The sequence below is a fragment of the Bos indicus genome, chromosome 21, assembly GCF_029378745.1.
Source record: "Bos indicus isolate NIAB-ARS_2022 breed Sahiwal x Tharparkar chromosome 21, NIAB-ARS_B.indTharparkar_mat_pri_1.0, whole genome shotgun sequence".
NCBI classification, from domain to species: Eukaryota; Metazoa; Chordata; class Mammalia; order Artiodactyla; family Bovidae; genus Bos; species Bos indicus.
The window spans coordinates 58,486,341-58,500,131 of NC_091780.1; the positions used below are offsets into that span (position 1 = coordinate 58,486,341).

At 53.3% G+C, this 13,791-nt stretch overlaps 1 protein-coding gene across 4 annotated transcripts in view; it reads right to left on the reverse strand.

Moving 5' to 3' along the window:
- Nucleotides 1–2,146: 2,146 nt before the first annotated feature.
- PRIMA1 (proline rich membrane anchor 1) overlaps nt 2,147–13,791 on the reverse strand; it is a 70,324-nt gene continuing 58,679 nt past the window's right edge. For 2 of the 4 annotated variants that reach the window (XM_019983918.2, XM_019983919.2), the window contains exon 5: nt 2,147–5,289. In XM_019983918.2, the coding sequence (XP_019839477.1) occupies nt 5,187–5,289 (103 nt within the window). In that variant the 3' untranslated portion in view covers nt 2,147–5,186. The other 2 variants (XR_011562689.1, XM_019983920.2) reach the window with 2 other exon arrangements.

Here is a 13,791-nt window from a genome sequence, read left to right on the forward strand (position 1 = left end):
GAAGCCTGGCATGCTGCTGTCCATGGGGTTGCAAAGAGTCACACATCTTAGTGTCTGAACAACAGCAACAAATTTGAGGCAAGGGATAGGGGAACTAGAAGGCATTTAGGGCCTGGGCAGGGATAGGGGGGCAGGGTAGAGTGGAGGAGGAGAGTGAGTGTCTGGTGGGGCTGGTCACTAGTCAGGTGGGGTATGTGTGTGAGCCCCAAGATGAGGCCTTGGGGAGGCCACCACCTGGAATTAAGTGCCACTGCTCACTCCCACTCACCGAACCATCTTCTGAGATGCCACACTTGGTGTGTCTTAGTGCAGTGTTGCCGAGAAGGAAGAATGGCCATCCCCTCTTGGTCAGGGGCAGTCATTCCAGTACGCCTCCGGGGGCCCCCCGGGGGGACCTGTGGATCTCACTGTGTCTCACACCAGGGTGCCAGGGGCAGGACCCCGAGCAGGAGGTGGGAGGCTCATGGGTGGGCATGAAGCCGGCAGGTGGGCAGAGCAGATGCTGCTGTTTGCCGTGTTGGTCTCTGGAGCTGGAATCTTGGCAAAAAGCCCCAGAGATGCAACTGGAGATGGGACGTGGCAGGGGACTCTGCCTCTCTGTGCTGATGGCTCCTCAGCCCCAGTCCTCAGCCCCTCCCCGCCCCTCTCCCAGGCTGGCCCTGCTTCCTGCTGCCACCCTCACGCTCCACTCCCTGCCCAGGCACCTGCAGGAGTCGGCAGCGCCTCGCACACAGGCCTGGTGTCCCCTGCCTCCTGCCTGGTTGGCCTCGGGGTTTGCTACCATGAGTTTAACCAGGCTGGAGCGCAGGGCCACTGAGACAAGGCCCGAAATGTTCCACTGCATCTCCACCGGGGGGACCTGAGTGAGCCGCCAGTGGATAGAAGAGCTCTTGCTGTGGCCCAGGTGGCAGCTTATTAACGACCGCAGTGGCAATGACAGCAGTGATGGCCACTGTCCACTGCGGACCCACTGTATGCCAGGACCTGTACTGGGTTTCAGCAAATGACAGCTCGTGGAATTCCAGGGGGTACCACCGAGATGACAACCTCCTGGCTCTCGATGGGGACCTCCATGGATTCCCCGCTCTGCCCTGATCCCAGCGGCATGGGACATGGGCCCTTTCCTCCTGAGACCCTGTGCTGAGCCGACATCCCCCTGAGCTGTCAGGTTGGAGAGCAGTCTGACCCCCCGACTCTGGGCACACAGAGCCCTCCTGATTGCCTCCGTGGAGCTGACTCTGAAGCCGTGGGGACACATGTAGAGGTGATGGGGCCCTGCGGCACCCCACCTGTGGGGAGATAGTCTGGGCTGGGGTTCCCTCAGTCATGTCTGGCGCTGTGTGCTGAAGACACTCATGTCTGCATGCAAACCCCAGCCCCACCCACTGTCTGTGTCTGCGTGACCTTGGCTGTGTCCAAACTGTTGTCTCAGCCCTCAGATAAAACCGATGAGGCTGCAGGGCAGCTGCTTTCTCTCTCCATCTCGCCCTGCCAATCAGAGAGGAACCCCTTTCCTCCAAAAGTCCGGGGAAACAGGACTGTTCCTGCAGGGCAGGGACCTGTCTGCTTGGGGGTGCAGGGCCGGCCACCACAGCGCTCTGAGCAGCTGGGTGAGGAGGTGCTGCAGACTGACATGGGAGCCGAGGTCTGGACCGGAGAAGGACATAGCAGGAGCCCCGCCACTGGCCACAGCTCTAGCCATCTCCCCTCCAGAGTGGCCCGCGGGTTCATGACCCCCCATGATTCCCACGAGAACTTGTCAAATGAGAGTGACTGGCTCGTTCAATCTTCCTGGCACTTTTCCAGTTTCAGCACCGAAGGTTCGACATTTTAGGAAAACCTCCCAGTCCCAGGCGAGCTAGGGTGGTTGACCAGCCTCCTTTTGATTGAGTCAAGGATCAAGGTGGCCGGATGGGGGGTGAGGGAAAAGCTGAGTACCTTGGAATCCCCATAAATGCCGACCTCAGGGAATTACGATGAAACCATATAGAAACCAGGCAGGCAAGGGACCAAGACCAGCCATATCCCAGGTACCTGGGTCTGTAGCAGGGCCTCAAGGGAGGACCACACCTGTGCACTGTCTGCTCGCTCCTTCCCACTCTGCCCGGGGCCAAGCCCCCACCACAAATGACAGCAGACAGCCATCTTCATAAGTATATTTTTATTGAAAATAAAAAGGCATGGTGCTTTCTTCCTCGTAAGCAGCATGTAGCCCACACTCCACGCTGCCTGTCCTGCTTGCTGCACAACATGTCAGCACAGAATCGACATCAGAGGCTCGGCGGTGGACAGGAGGGCACCCACGTGTGTATTGGTCCATTGAGACAGAACTGGGAACAGGAGGCTTCTTCCCGTGCACTCTTAGCAACCATGAGGAAGGCAGGTCTGAGGGTATTTACATTCATGCATTAGATATCGCACACTACCTGGGCTGTTGAAATCATACTTTGTACAGATTCAGAGAGTACAGTAATTATATATATATAGATAGATAGATATCTCTTTAAATATATATAACTGTATATAATATATATGTCTATTTTTACAGCTATTAGTCTTTCTTCCAAAACTTGCTTTAGAAGCATCTAAGCAACACCTGAAACCTCTGGAAGATCTTATATGCCATTCTAAAGCTGGGCTTGACAGGAGACGGTCGAAAAATATCTATTTGAGAAAATGCAGAAGAGGAATGTGCCTTTCCTTTCGAGAGTCTGAACTCTCGAAAGTTCAGGCTAGCCTGAGGATTGGTCCGTGTTGAGGGGCTGAAGATACGTTCCTGAAATTTAAGTTTAAGCTCAAATACCAGGGTGGGTGGTTTTAGGGATCTTCTGTTGATTAAGCTGAAAATCCATGGGGGCTCTCTCGCTGCACCCGTGAGGGCTGTCTTCCAAATGGCCGGTTCTGGGTTTGTTCTCTTTTAAAAACTGGGGTCTTTTCTTAGTAAAGAAGAAAAGACTGGGTGAGAGGAGATTTGACAAACTCAATTTGGGGGAATTTATGTGCAAATGTTAGCTTTGCACGGAGCCTGGGCTGTGTGTCCCCAGGGAAGCAGACAGTAGCTCCAGAGTGAAGGACTAATGGTTTTCTGGGGAGCCTGGCTGGGGCTGGAGGATTAATTGCAAAATCTGAGCCACTCAGGTTTAAGCCCAGGTTGGGGAAGGTGGGATCAGTGAGCTTTTGCAAAAGTTGGGGTGTGCCCAGCCTCCCTCAATGTCCCCCCAGACTGACTGCCCAGGCCTCCACGACCGCTTAGCCAGGATTCTTCCCTCTGGCCAAAGATGCTCTTGCATCACTTCTGGACCCAGAAAAGTGTGTGCGTCAGCCTGGGATCCTGCCTGGGTGTCTGCTCAGGGAACAGGCAGGGGACTCAACAGGAGCTGCAGGCAGTGAGGAAAGTACTCTGGGGTGGGGTCTGTCCCACTGAGGGCCCACAGCCTCTGGCCTGCTTGTCACTCAGCTCTGCATCCTTGGCAAGTGGAGGGCACGAACCAGAGTACCCACTGGGTGGGGGCAGGGAGGAAGGCCACAGGTGGCTCCATGCTAAGGTGCACAGGGGTCGCACAGGGAGAGCAAAAGCCAGTCCAGAGCCAAACCCAATCCTCATACGGGGAACACTGAAAAGAAGGGAAGACCCTTTCTGGAGGCTCTGCCCGGGGCCTGTCCTCAGCCTGCAGTCACTGACCTGGCGACAGGACCTGGGCCAAGGTCAGGGCGCATTCACCTTCTCCCCTGCTCTCGGCACACAGACACCTCTGTGGGCACCAGGGCTGCCAGATGATGGATGTTTCAAGGTTCAGCCCAAACGGGGATTGGTTTTCAGTCTGTCAGTCTCCCCTGGATGTGAAAGTCTCACCTGTGGCCCAGACGCCCTCCAGAGAACAGCTGACACTTGTGGGCTGGGAGACAGACAGGGTCCCTGGCTCGGACCCTGCATAGCCAGAGAGTGGAGCCGCTGGCTGTGATGGGTTCCTCCATGCAAGTGCATGGAGGGTGAGGGAATCAAGGGCCAGAAGTGTTCTTGCAACCCTCCGGGAGTGCAAAAGCACAAGGCTGCTGTCTCCGGGGCCCCAGTGATGTGCCCACAGAGTGACTGGCCACCAGCGAAACAGGCTGGCAGGTGGGGGTCACTCGGCCAGTAGACGGGGTCACCAGGCCGGGAGGGTCCCTCTCCTCCCGTCTCCTTTCCTTCCCTTCGTCCACCAACCACTCCAGAGGGCTCAGCACTTTCAGAACACAAGGGACATTCAGGGCAGCCACAGAAGCACACTGGCTCCCTCGGGATGATGGCAGGCCTGAGGGCTCTCAGGGGAGTACCAGGCCTCAGGGAGCGTCGGGGGCCCAGGCCGGAGTGCCGGTGGTGGGTTTGGCACGGGGGTGGCCTCTGCCAAGGGAAGGCAGGGCCTGGCTCACAGGGAAGCGTCAGGTCCTCTGAGGGTCAGGTGTGGGAGTGAGTCTGAGGACAGGGGTAGTGGCCCCCGTCCTTCCAGGGCCCCAGGCCTGGGGTTCAGGGCGTCGTTTAGCCCTGGACGGTCAGACCCCACCCGGGGGTGTAACGGGCTTCTCGGCTCAGTCTGGACTCTGCAGACAAGGCGCACAGCCCCCCGTGGTGGAGTCAGGAGGCAGGGGCCTGTGATGGAGATGGGAGGGTGAAGGCAGGCCCTGAAGACTGAGACAGCAACAGGGCGGCGGGAGGATGGGTGGGAGCACCTTTGAACGGGGACGTCTCGTGGCTGTGCCCATGGCTTCTGTCGGGAACGGTGTGGTCGGGGAAGAAGAAGGTGGGCTTCCTGGTGGGGAGGGGAGGTTTCCTTTAGGCGAAAGGGGCGGGGGGACCTCTTCGCCCCAGCAGACAGGCTCCCGGCCTTCTTGGGGTGTGTGCTTTGGGCACCAGCCGGGGGACAGTCCACGGATCAGACACAAGACGAGGAAGAGATATGGGGCATCGGATGGCGGCGCTACCCCAGAGACTGCTGCCTGCTGGCTCAGCCTGGTGTCTGCAGCATCCGCGCTGTGGGCTGACCAAGGGGCGAGGCTGAGCAAAGGAGGCTTTCTCCTTTGGGAGGCTTGAAGCCTGCAAGGCGATGAAGTCCTGGACAAGCCCAGTGTCAGCTCGTGTCCACCTGCTTTCCCGCCTCCACCAGCACCACCAAGACATCCCTCTGGCCAGCAGTCCGGGGCCTACGGACTCATACCACAGCGCTGTTCGCGTCCACCCCTTTGCTGCTCTGCGAGGAAGTCATAGGGTACTCAGCAACGCCAGTGCCGTTCTCCTCTTTTCTCAGGGGTTTCCTGGGGGCAGGAGTAGGGAAGGCAAAGGAGGGGGAGGCAGGCACACCCATTAGTTATCAGCAGCTGGTGGGGGCGTATCTTACCCTCCCAGTTACCCCACCAGGCTCTGGTCCAGGTCAGCTTCCTTGGGGCGCTAGTCCTTGTGGTCTTATGTTATAGGGTAACCATATACTGTGTCAGGCAACCAGGGCATAGTGAATAACAAAGCAGGGAAGATAGGTGTGACTTGGAACTGTTCTGGACAAACCACGATGTATGCTCAGCTTGGTATGCTCTCTGGTCAGCCTTCGGTTGATCTCTTTGATATGAGCAAATCGACATGAAGATGAATATTGGGGGTGCAGAGGGTTAAAAGAGGCGAGGTGCTCATGCTTGGGCTTTGTAGTCTTATCTCTGGGTGGTCAAAGGCAAGAGGAAAATGTGATGAGGTGGGTGGTGGTAGTGCTGTTGCTGGTCATGGCAGTGGAGGTGGGGATGGTGATGGTAGGGGTGGTGGCATTGACGGTAAAGGCAGTGGCGATGGTGGGCGGAGACGGTGGTGATAGTAAGGGAGGCGGTGGTGGTGACGATGGTGGAGTTGATGGTGGTGATGACAGTGACGGTGATGCTGGTGGTGGAGGGGACAGCGGTGCTGACGGTGACGGTGATGGTGGTGGATGGTGGTGATGACAGCGGTAACAGAAACGGTGGTGTAGTGGATGGCAGTGATCGTCATGGTGATGGCAGAGAGGGAAATGGTGGTGAGGATGATGGTGAATGTCCAGACTAAATCAGTGCACACCCGTGGTTCTCAAACACTTCATGTTGCACCGCTGGAAGCTCATTTCAAAGGCCCTTTAGCCCCAGGAGCCATTCCTCCTAGGCACGCTGGGCATGGGGAAGGCTGGGAGGGAAGTTTTGAGAAGGCTTGTGCTCACTTGCTGAGACTGAATTCGCAGCATTGCTTTCCAGCCTGGCTCGGATTCCACCTCCTCTCTTTTGGGGTTCAGAAGGGCTTTAGCTCCCGGCCCCAGGCCTGAGTGACCACAGCCTCCTGATGGGTCCACGCCATACATGCTGGGTAGACTGACCCCATGGTACAATCCTGCTGTCTCTTGGGTGGACCTGAGGCCCAAGAGGTGACAGCTCGGTCACCTCCTGTATCCCCCAAAAACGCTGGGGCTGAGCCTGAACTGGCCTTCATTGTGTGTTCACTAAACTGAATGTTTACAGTCATCGTTGAAAGCCTAGGGATTGATTGCTTCTGCCTTCTCAAATGTCCCTAGCGCCTCCCCAAACCCAGCGAGAGGACTGGGAGGCAGTGACAGTTTGATGTCTGTGGGATAAGGCTGTTGGCGATTAGTTTAGGGGAGGGAGGGTCTGTGCGGTAGTTATCAGTAGTTTCGGGGGATGGGACTACCAGGCCTGTTCAGAGGCGACACGATGAGCAGCCACAGGTTGTCTTGTCCCCTCTCACAATGGTCTCCTGAAGAAGCCAGGCCTGAAGTTGCGAGATTCATTTCATGGGGAAGCTGAGGCTTTGGGAGAGCTGTGACTTGCCCGATGACCCCCACCAGTTTGTGGTGGGCTTGGAGCACCACTCACTCCTACCATGTCTTGACCCAGACATCTTTCTACTGAATCACCATTCTGCTGCTCCTGATGATAAAGCAGGCCTTCTCTGCCCTCCATCCCCAAATAGGCCCTGTGGTCCAATCACCTTGGGAAGGCCCTCTGCCACCCTCCTCTTGGAGATTCCCCAAAGTTCTCAGGACCCTGCTCCCAGAAGCCTGTGTCATCTTGCTTTAATCCAGCACATACTGTGTTCTAGGGCCCCCCAAACCCCATTTTTATAGATGCTCACAGACACTTTCTGAAACTCAGAAAAGGCTCAGATGAATTGCCTTGTTTGTGATGGGCTCCTGGAAATGACAGACTCTGAATCTCCCTCTCCCCAGGACCTTTCTTCCTCTGTTTCTCTTACTCTTCCTCCCTCCCACCCACCCCTTTCCAGGGGCCTCAAGCAGTTCTGACTTTACTGTGTGGGCTTGATTTCTGACTCAGTGAGGTCTACCTGACCTGGAAAATTGGGGGTGGGGGTGCATTTTTTTACAGTGAGATCCTGTGTGGCCCCCAACATGAGGCCCTGCAGGGACTTAATTGACATTCCTAAATTTATCATCAATATAGAGGGATTTTGTCAGAATCAGAATTCCAGAAAATCAAGACAGAAATCTCTGCCCCCTCTCCCCCCAAAAATCTCTGGGCCCAAAGATTTTTCTGCTTTTCTCCCTAAAATATTCAGTCTTGGGCTAGGTCTGAAAAGTCAATTAAAATGGGTAAGGACAGGGGCGATGAGGCTTAAGGGCCTTTGAGGGTAGATAATGCCAAGATGAAGGAATCCTGGAACTTACAAGGGAGATGGGTAGAGCCTGGCGGGCACAGAGTTCCAGCCCTTTTCAGGGAGAGGGTAGTAAATGAGTAGGATTCCTTTTGCCAGGAGGAGAGGAGACATTTCTAAAGCCAGGCTGCTGGCTGCAAGACCCCTATTCCTGGGGCTTGGGTGGAGGGGATGGTGGCTGGAGGGACACTGGGGTCAGGACCAGGAGAGAATCCCAGGGGGATTCTCAATGCCTTCTCAATGGCTCAGCCAGCTTCCCAGGCAGGAAAGGGGGTCTCAGTGGGGCTCCATCCAGCAAAGAGGGCAACTTTTGGCTAGTGCAGCACCTCTCAGGAGCAGTCCAAGAGCCTGGGCGTGGCGAGGGGAGAATGGGCTGTCCCAAGGGCTCTCCTGAGAAGTACACTTGGTCTGCTCCCCTCCCTTATGGAGCTGAGCTGTCAGCCACTCTGCTCCCTGGGCTGCTGCCCCAGCCTATCCCCGAAGCCCTTCTGCGATTCACTGGAGCCTGGTGGACACTGGAATTTTACCTACAGCAGGACAACGCTCTGCCTTGAACACCTACCCTCATCCCCATCCTCTCTCTCAGCACAGCACTTTAGGGTGATTCTGCGGAAGGGCTGGGAAGCAGATGTCTAGCTCACTAAACCCAGCTCTCCCACTTTCTGGCTGTGTAACCTTGGACAAGTCACTTAACCTCACCATGCCTCAGTTTCCTGGTCTATAAAATGGGCACAACAACGGGGTCCATTTCATAGTCCTATGGGGAGGATTAAAAAATATGTTAATGCATGTCAAGCCCTTTAAGGAGCATCTGGCACACAGTAAGTGCTCCATAAGTCATGTTAGTTCTCAGGATGATGCAGTTGGAAAGGGTCAGTGCAGAGCTGCTCCTGTTGCCAGTGGTCTCCAGTCTGCAGAGACTTCCTACCTAATGTGCACCCTGCAGGGCTCCTGAGTGCTAGGGCGGCTGGTGGGGACCCAGCACGGCCCCCTGTGAGCCACCAGGGGGTTCCTGCTAAACCAGAGAAAGGCCCGTCTGCCTGGGTGCGGGAAAAGCTGGGCACACACAGCTGCCTACATGGCCTGGTTCCTAAAACCAAGAAAAAGGAAAGTGAGATTTTCCTTGGCTCCACGTCTGATTCCCAAATGCCATGGGGCGGGGCCTCCCACCTTGAGAAAACTCCCACCCTGGGGGTCCCATGTTCTCTGCTTGGAGGGTGGCCCTAATGGCTCGCCACCAGCAGAATGCCCAGGCAGGGAGAGCCAGGACCTCCTTGCGGTTCCTGTTGACAGCACTGTGATGGGTTCCCCCTTCAGCCCCCTGCTCTGTGAGGGGTGGGGGGAGCTGGAGGCAAAGAACAGCTCTGAGAGCCTGAGAGTAGAGGCTGCTGGCTCGTTTCTTGTGTCCTGCAGCCCACTGAGGGTCTGTTCTTAGCGACATGAGGTTAAAGGTCTCAGACTCCCCCCATGGCCTACCCTGCCAGGAGCCAGCGTGAGGAACTCCGCCCGTGGCAAAGGTCATGAGGAAGGAGGCTCAACATATGCAAAGGCAGGATCGAGCCTCAGGAGTCCCCCTGGAAATTCTCAAGCATCTACCCCCAAAACCAGAGTCTGCCTACTTTCCTGCTTTGTGCTCTTACCTACTCCTCTGACTTTACGGGGGGCTGTCCCCCACCACCATCTCTCTCTCTGAAAAAGAGTTAACTTACAGATCCAGTTAATAAAGTTCCTGGGCGTGACAAGAGTGTTTTAGTTCACAAACCCCTCAGATGGCTCTCTAACTCGCCTGACAGGTTTACCCGGACTCCTACAGCTATGCATACGATTGTTTACAGTCTCCCAACTGTGAAAGGCACGGGAAGCTTAAGATATTCAAATAGTATAGAGCCTCTCGGAGAGTTAGAAATTGTTAGAATAAAACTAGTAGATTTCATTGTTGAGCCAATGTTTGCTGCCAAGTTTCCACATCCCCTGTATTGTATCCTTGGAAGTGTATTAATTAATATAGTTGGTATGTAGAAAAAATAAGTAGTGGCCTTGGTTTTAACAACTTTAGACCCTTAAGGTAATAAATTCTTTCCTTTGTTGTAAACCCACTGCACCTTTGCCCTATAGGAATGCAACTTTATCTAACACCTTCGGAGGATGACGCCAAACTTTAAAATAATTACTCTTAGAGAAAATAAGTCTTATGGTCGACAAACCTTTGTCAGAGTCATAAAATGTTAACAGGCCTTCTGGCCAGAAGATGATGTAAATCACCTAAACCATTTGTATACGATAAGTTTGCAGAAAAGAAACCCTGGTTTCGATAAGGATCAAAGACTGCTGACTTTGCATGATTTCACACCCCCTATTATCCTCTGTGTGCAACTTAGGGTATAAAAGCCCCTGTTGAAAATAAAGCTACGGGCCTTGCTCACCGAAGCTTGGTCTCCCCATGTCGTTCTTTCTCTCACCTTCTGGCTGAATTCCCATCTGGAATGTGGAGGCTCGTCAAGCCTACTAATTTTGCCTGGGCTTCTAAGATCTGACCGGGGAGGCCTTGGTGTCTCCTCTCCTTCGGGAGAACGGGAGGACGCCTGCGGCCTACATAGGTGACGCAAACTCCTTGTCTTGGAGTTTTATTGGTTTTCCACGTAAACCAAGTTATTCAGCCTCTTTTCTCCACTGAATTTTCTCACTGAGCTATCCCTATTTAACCACTCTTTATATCTCTAATTAATACTTAATTAAGCTATCGCTATTCTAATCGCCGACGCCGTCATCCTGAGGGAATCCCTGGATCCAACCGGGGCTGGACCTCAGTACTACCCCCAACACACACACACACACTACATCACACTACACACACATCCATGCCCATATGCACATTCAATAACACACATCCACACAGACATGCACATATACACTCATACATGCCTATACACACATGCATACATATGCATTGTACACACACACACACACATCCATGCACGCTCACATACACAGAGTTCCACCATGAGACACCTCTGTACACCGCAGACTTCTCCAAAGCTGGGTCAAGAAATGAAAAAAAAAAACAAAAAGCAAAACAGCCTTTCTGGGCCTCTGGGTGTCCCCTGAAGATGAGAAGCAGCACCCCATTTCTCGCCCCGAATCCTCTGCCATCACCAGGGAAGGTGAGCCAGGCATGTGGCTGATGAGCAGCCCCACTCAGTTGAGCCCCCTGTGTTCACTGCCCCTATCCCCACCCCCTGCCCAGGGCTTCCATGTTCAGTCATGTCTGTTGAGCCAGCTGAAAGATGGTGCTGCAGAGGTTCTGGGACTCGGGTCTTTCGTGGGAACCGGCTGGCAGGACAAGGCCTCTGGATCTTATTCTGAGTGCAGTGGGAGCCACTGAGGACTCCTTGTATGAGGAATTGCTATCTATCCCCTTACACTGCCCCATGACCTTGACCCAGTGTATCTGGAGAGCTGAGTTCCAAGAGAATGGAGTTTCTTGGGGATAGAAAGGTCTAAGCAGCAGGGACTTGTCTGAGTCTTCCATCTGCCAGCACTGGGCTCCACGGCCCCACTGCACCAAGGATCCCAGGCACACAGAGAAGCTGGCCCCTAAGCCTGCCTCCTACTGTTGGGAGGGGATTTCATCACCTACCACAGCACCCAGGCCCCTTGGAGAGAGGTGTTAGTTGCTCACTCATGTCCAACTCTTGAAACCCCATGGACTGTAGCCCACCAGGGTCCTCTGTCCATGGGATTCTCCAGGCAAGAATACTGGAGTGGCTTGCCATTTCCTTCTCCAGGGAATTTTCCAGACCCAGGGATAGAACCTGGATCTCCTGCATTGCAGGTGGATTCTTTACCATGAGTCAGTTTTAAAGGTGGAATTTCTCAAATCTACACAACAAGCTTCCATTCATGACACAGAAAGTCATGGAAGAGTTACTACCTGCCAGGCACATGCCAGGCGCTGTGGGGGACAGACAACATGGGTGAGACCGGACGACAGCTTCCCCCTCTAATGTGTGTGTGTGTGCACACACAGTCACTCACACACTTGTGCACAAGCACACAAACATGCAAACACCAACTGTTTTTAACTTACCTAAGAGCAGAAAGCAGAAATGCAAATCAAGGGAGAGTTACAACTCAAAGAACTTGGCAAGAAAGAAAGGTCAACCCCAGCCCAGGGCCCCATGACTAAGGAGGTGTGTTTGAGCTGGGTCTTGAGTGAGCAGTAAGGACTCAGCTGGAAGCCAGGAGGGCAGCTCCCTGAGTCCTCAAAGAATGTGAGAGGAAGGCTGGAAACCTCTGTGACCTGAGCTACAGCTTCCTCCTATGACCACAGAGGCGTATTCTGGCTCAGACAACACAGGGATCTCTCTTGCCCTCCTCTACAGTCTCCCAGCTGCCCGAGGAACCATGGCTTCTCAACTTGCCACACACTCAGTAAGAGCTAACCCTCTGCTGGGGCACCCCAAAGCTCCCCAAATAATGTAAATCCTAAAAAGAAAACTAACTTCACTGACTGATTTGCTATTGAGTCTATGATTCAGGAAAGACCTTGGAAAAATCTTCTGTGATGGAGTTAAGCTAAAGAAAGGAAGAACTGGAGTGGGATATGGGGAGGGAGAGAGCTGAGTGTGGCAAGTTCCCAGAGGCGAGGCTTGGAAAGCTGCTGAAGACAACGATAGCCCAATGGCTGCACATCAAGCCGAGAGAGCTACCATCCACCTGGAGAGGAGGACGGAATCTCCAAGACAAACACGGAACTGACAAATTGATCACCTAATGTATCTGAACATATTGGGAGAAGGCACTGCTAACTCCAGAGAAGGAAGCTAATCATAGTACACTACATGACTCAGCTGTGAACAATATTTATACAGTGTCATACGGAGGGGACCTTGGGTAGTCGTTGATCCACTCATTGAAGGAACCTCGAGGAAGCAGTTGGGAAGAGGGCAGGTGTTTTGTATTTACATTTCAGAGTAGTATTAGTTTCTAAATCTTGTACCTTCTATAGTGAAAAATGGATAATGGATACAGTGGATAATGTTTAAAATCAACAGAAAATGTAGAGTATCCATATCACTTAGAACATGGAGGAAAATACCAGAAGAAACAGCTAACACTCAAAAATGGTTGCCTTTGGGACTTCCCTGGTGGTCCAGTGGTTAAGAATTCACCTTGCGATGCAGGGGACTTGGGTTTAATCCCTGATCAGGAAACTAAGACCCCACCTGCCACAGAGCAGTTAAGCCTGGGCCACACCAGGAGAGACCATGCGCCACAACTGAGACCTGACACTGCCAAATGATAAGTAAATTAATATTTTTTAAAAAGTGGTTGCCTCTTACGAATGAGATTTGGGGGAGAAAGAGGGACACTCAGGGGGCTTCTGGTTTTATGAATAGGCTGAGGCTCATTTTACTTTTTTAATTACTTGCATGTATTGCTTTAGTAAAAAAAAAATTGAATTAAAAAGTGATCATGAACATTCAAAGCCCTAACCATACTTTCCAACCATAAAGCCCCCTCAAGGGTCACGCATGATACTCCTGACAGTTGGAATGGAAGAAGCAACCTCGCTTTACCCCCCTTCTCTTCCTCTCCCTCATTACCCTGAGGTTCATTTTTCCCCTCTTCATAGCATTCATAGTCTTTTAAAACAGTTCATTTATTAATTTGCTGGTGTGTATATGTTTGATCTGCTTCCCCCAGTTGGAGGAGGTGAACAGGAATCCAGTCTTGTTTATCACTACATCCCCAACGCCTAGTCTAGGCCCCAGCACACAGTAGGTACTCAATAAATATGTGTGAGCAGTCTGTGCCAGTCAGTGGGTCCTAAGGCCCGTCAAGCAGACCTGGGTGTTCAAAAGTGCCTGTTCTACTGGAAGCAACTTGACCACAAAAAGCTGACGCGCGTGCCCGGGAACGCTTGGGCACGCGCACACACTGCCGCTTGCTCCCAGGAGCCGCAGGCTTGCTCATTGTCTGCAATCAGCGGCCTGCAGGGTCCGCCAAACTGTTCCATAGCCTTTTATTGGTCTTTCAGCCAATACCCTGTAAATTAGAAGGAAATGGCTGTCAAGTGACTTAATGGCTAATCGATGGCAGAGGGTGCAGGACCCATGCTG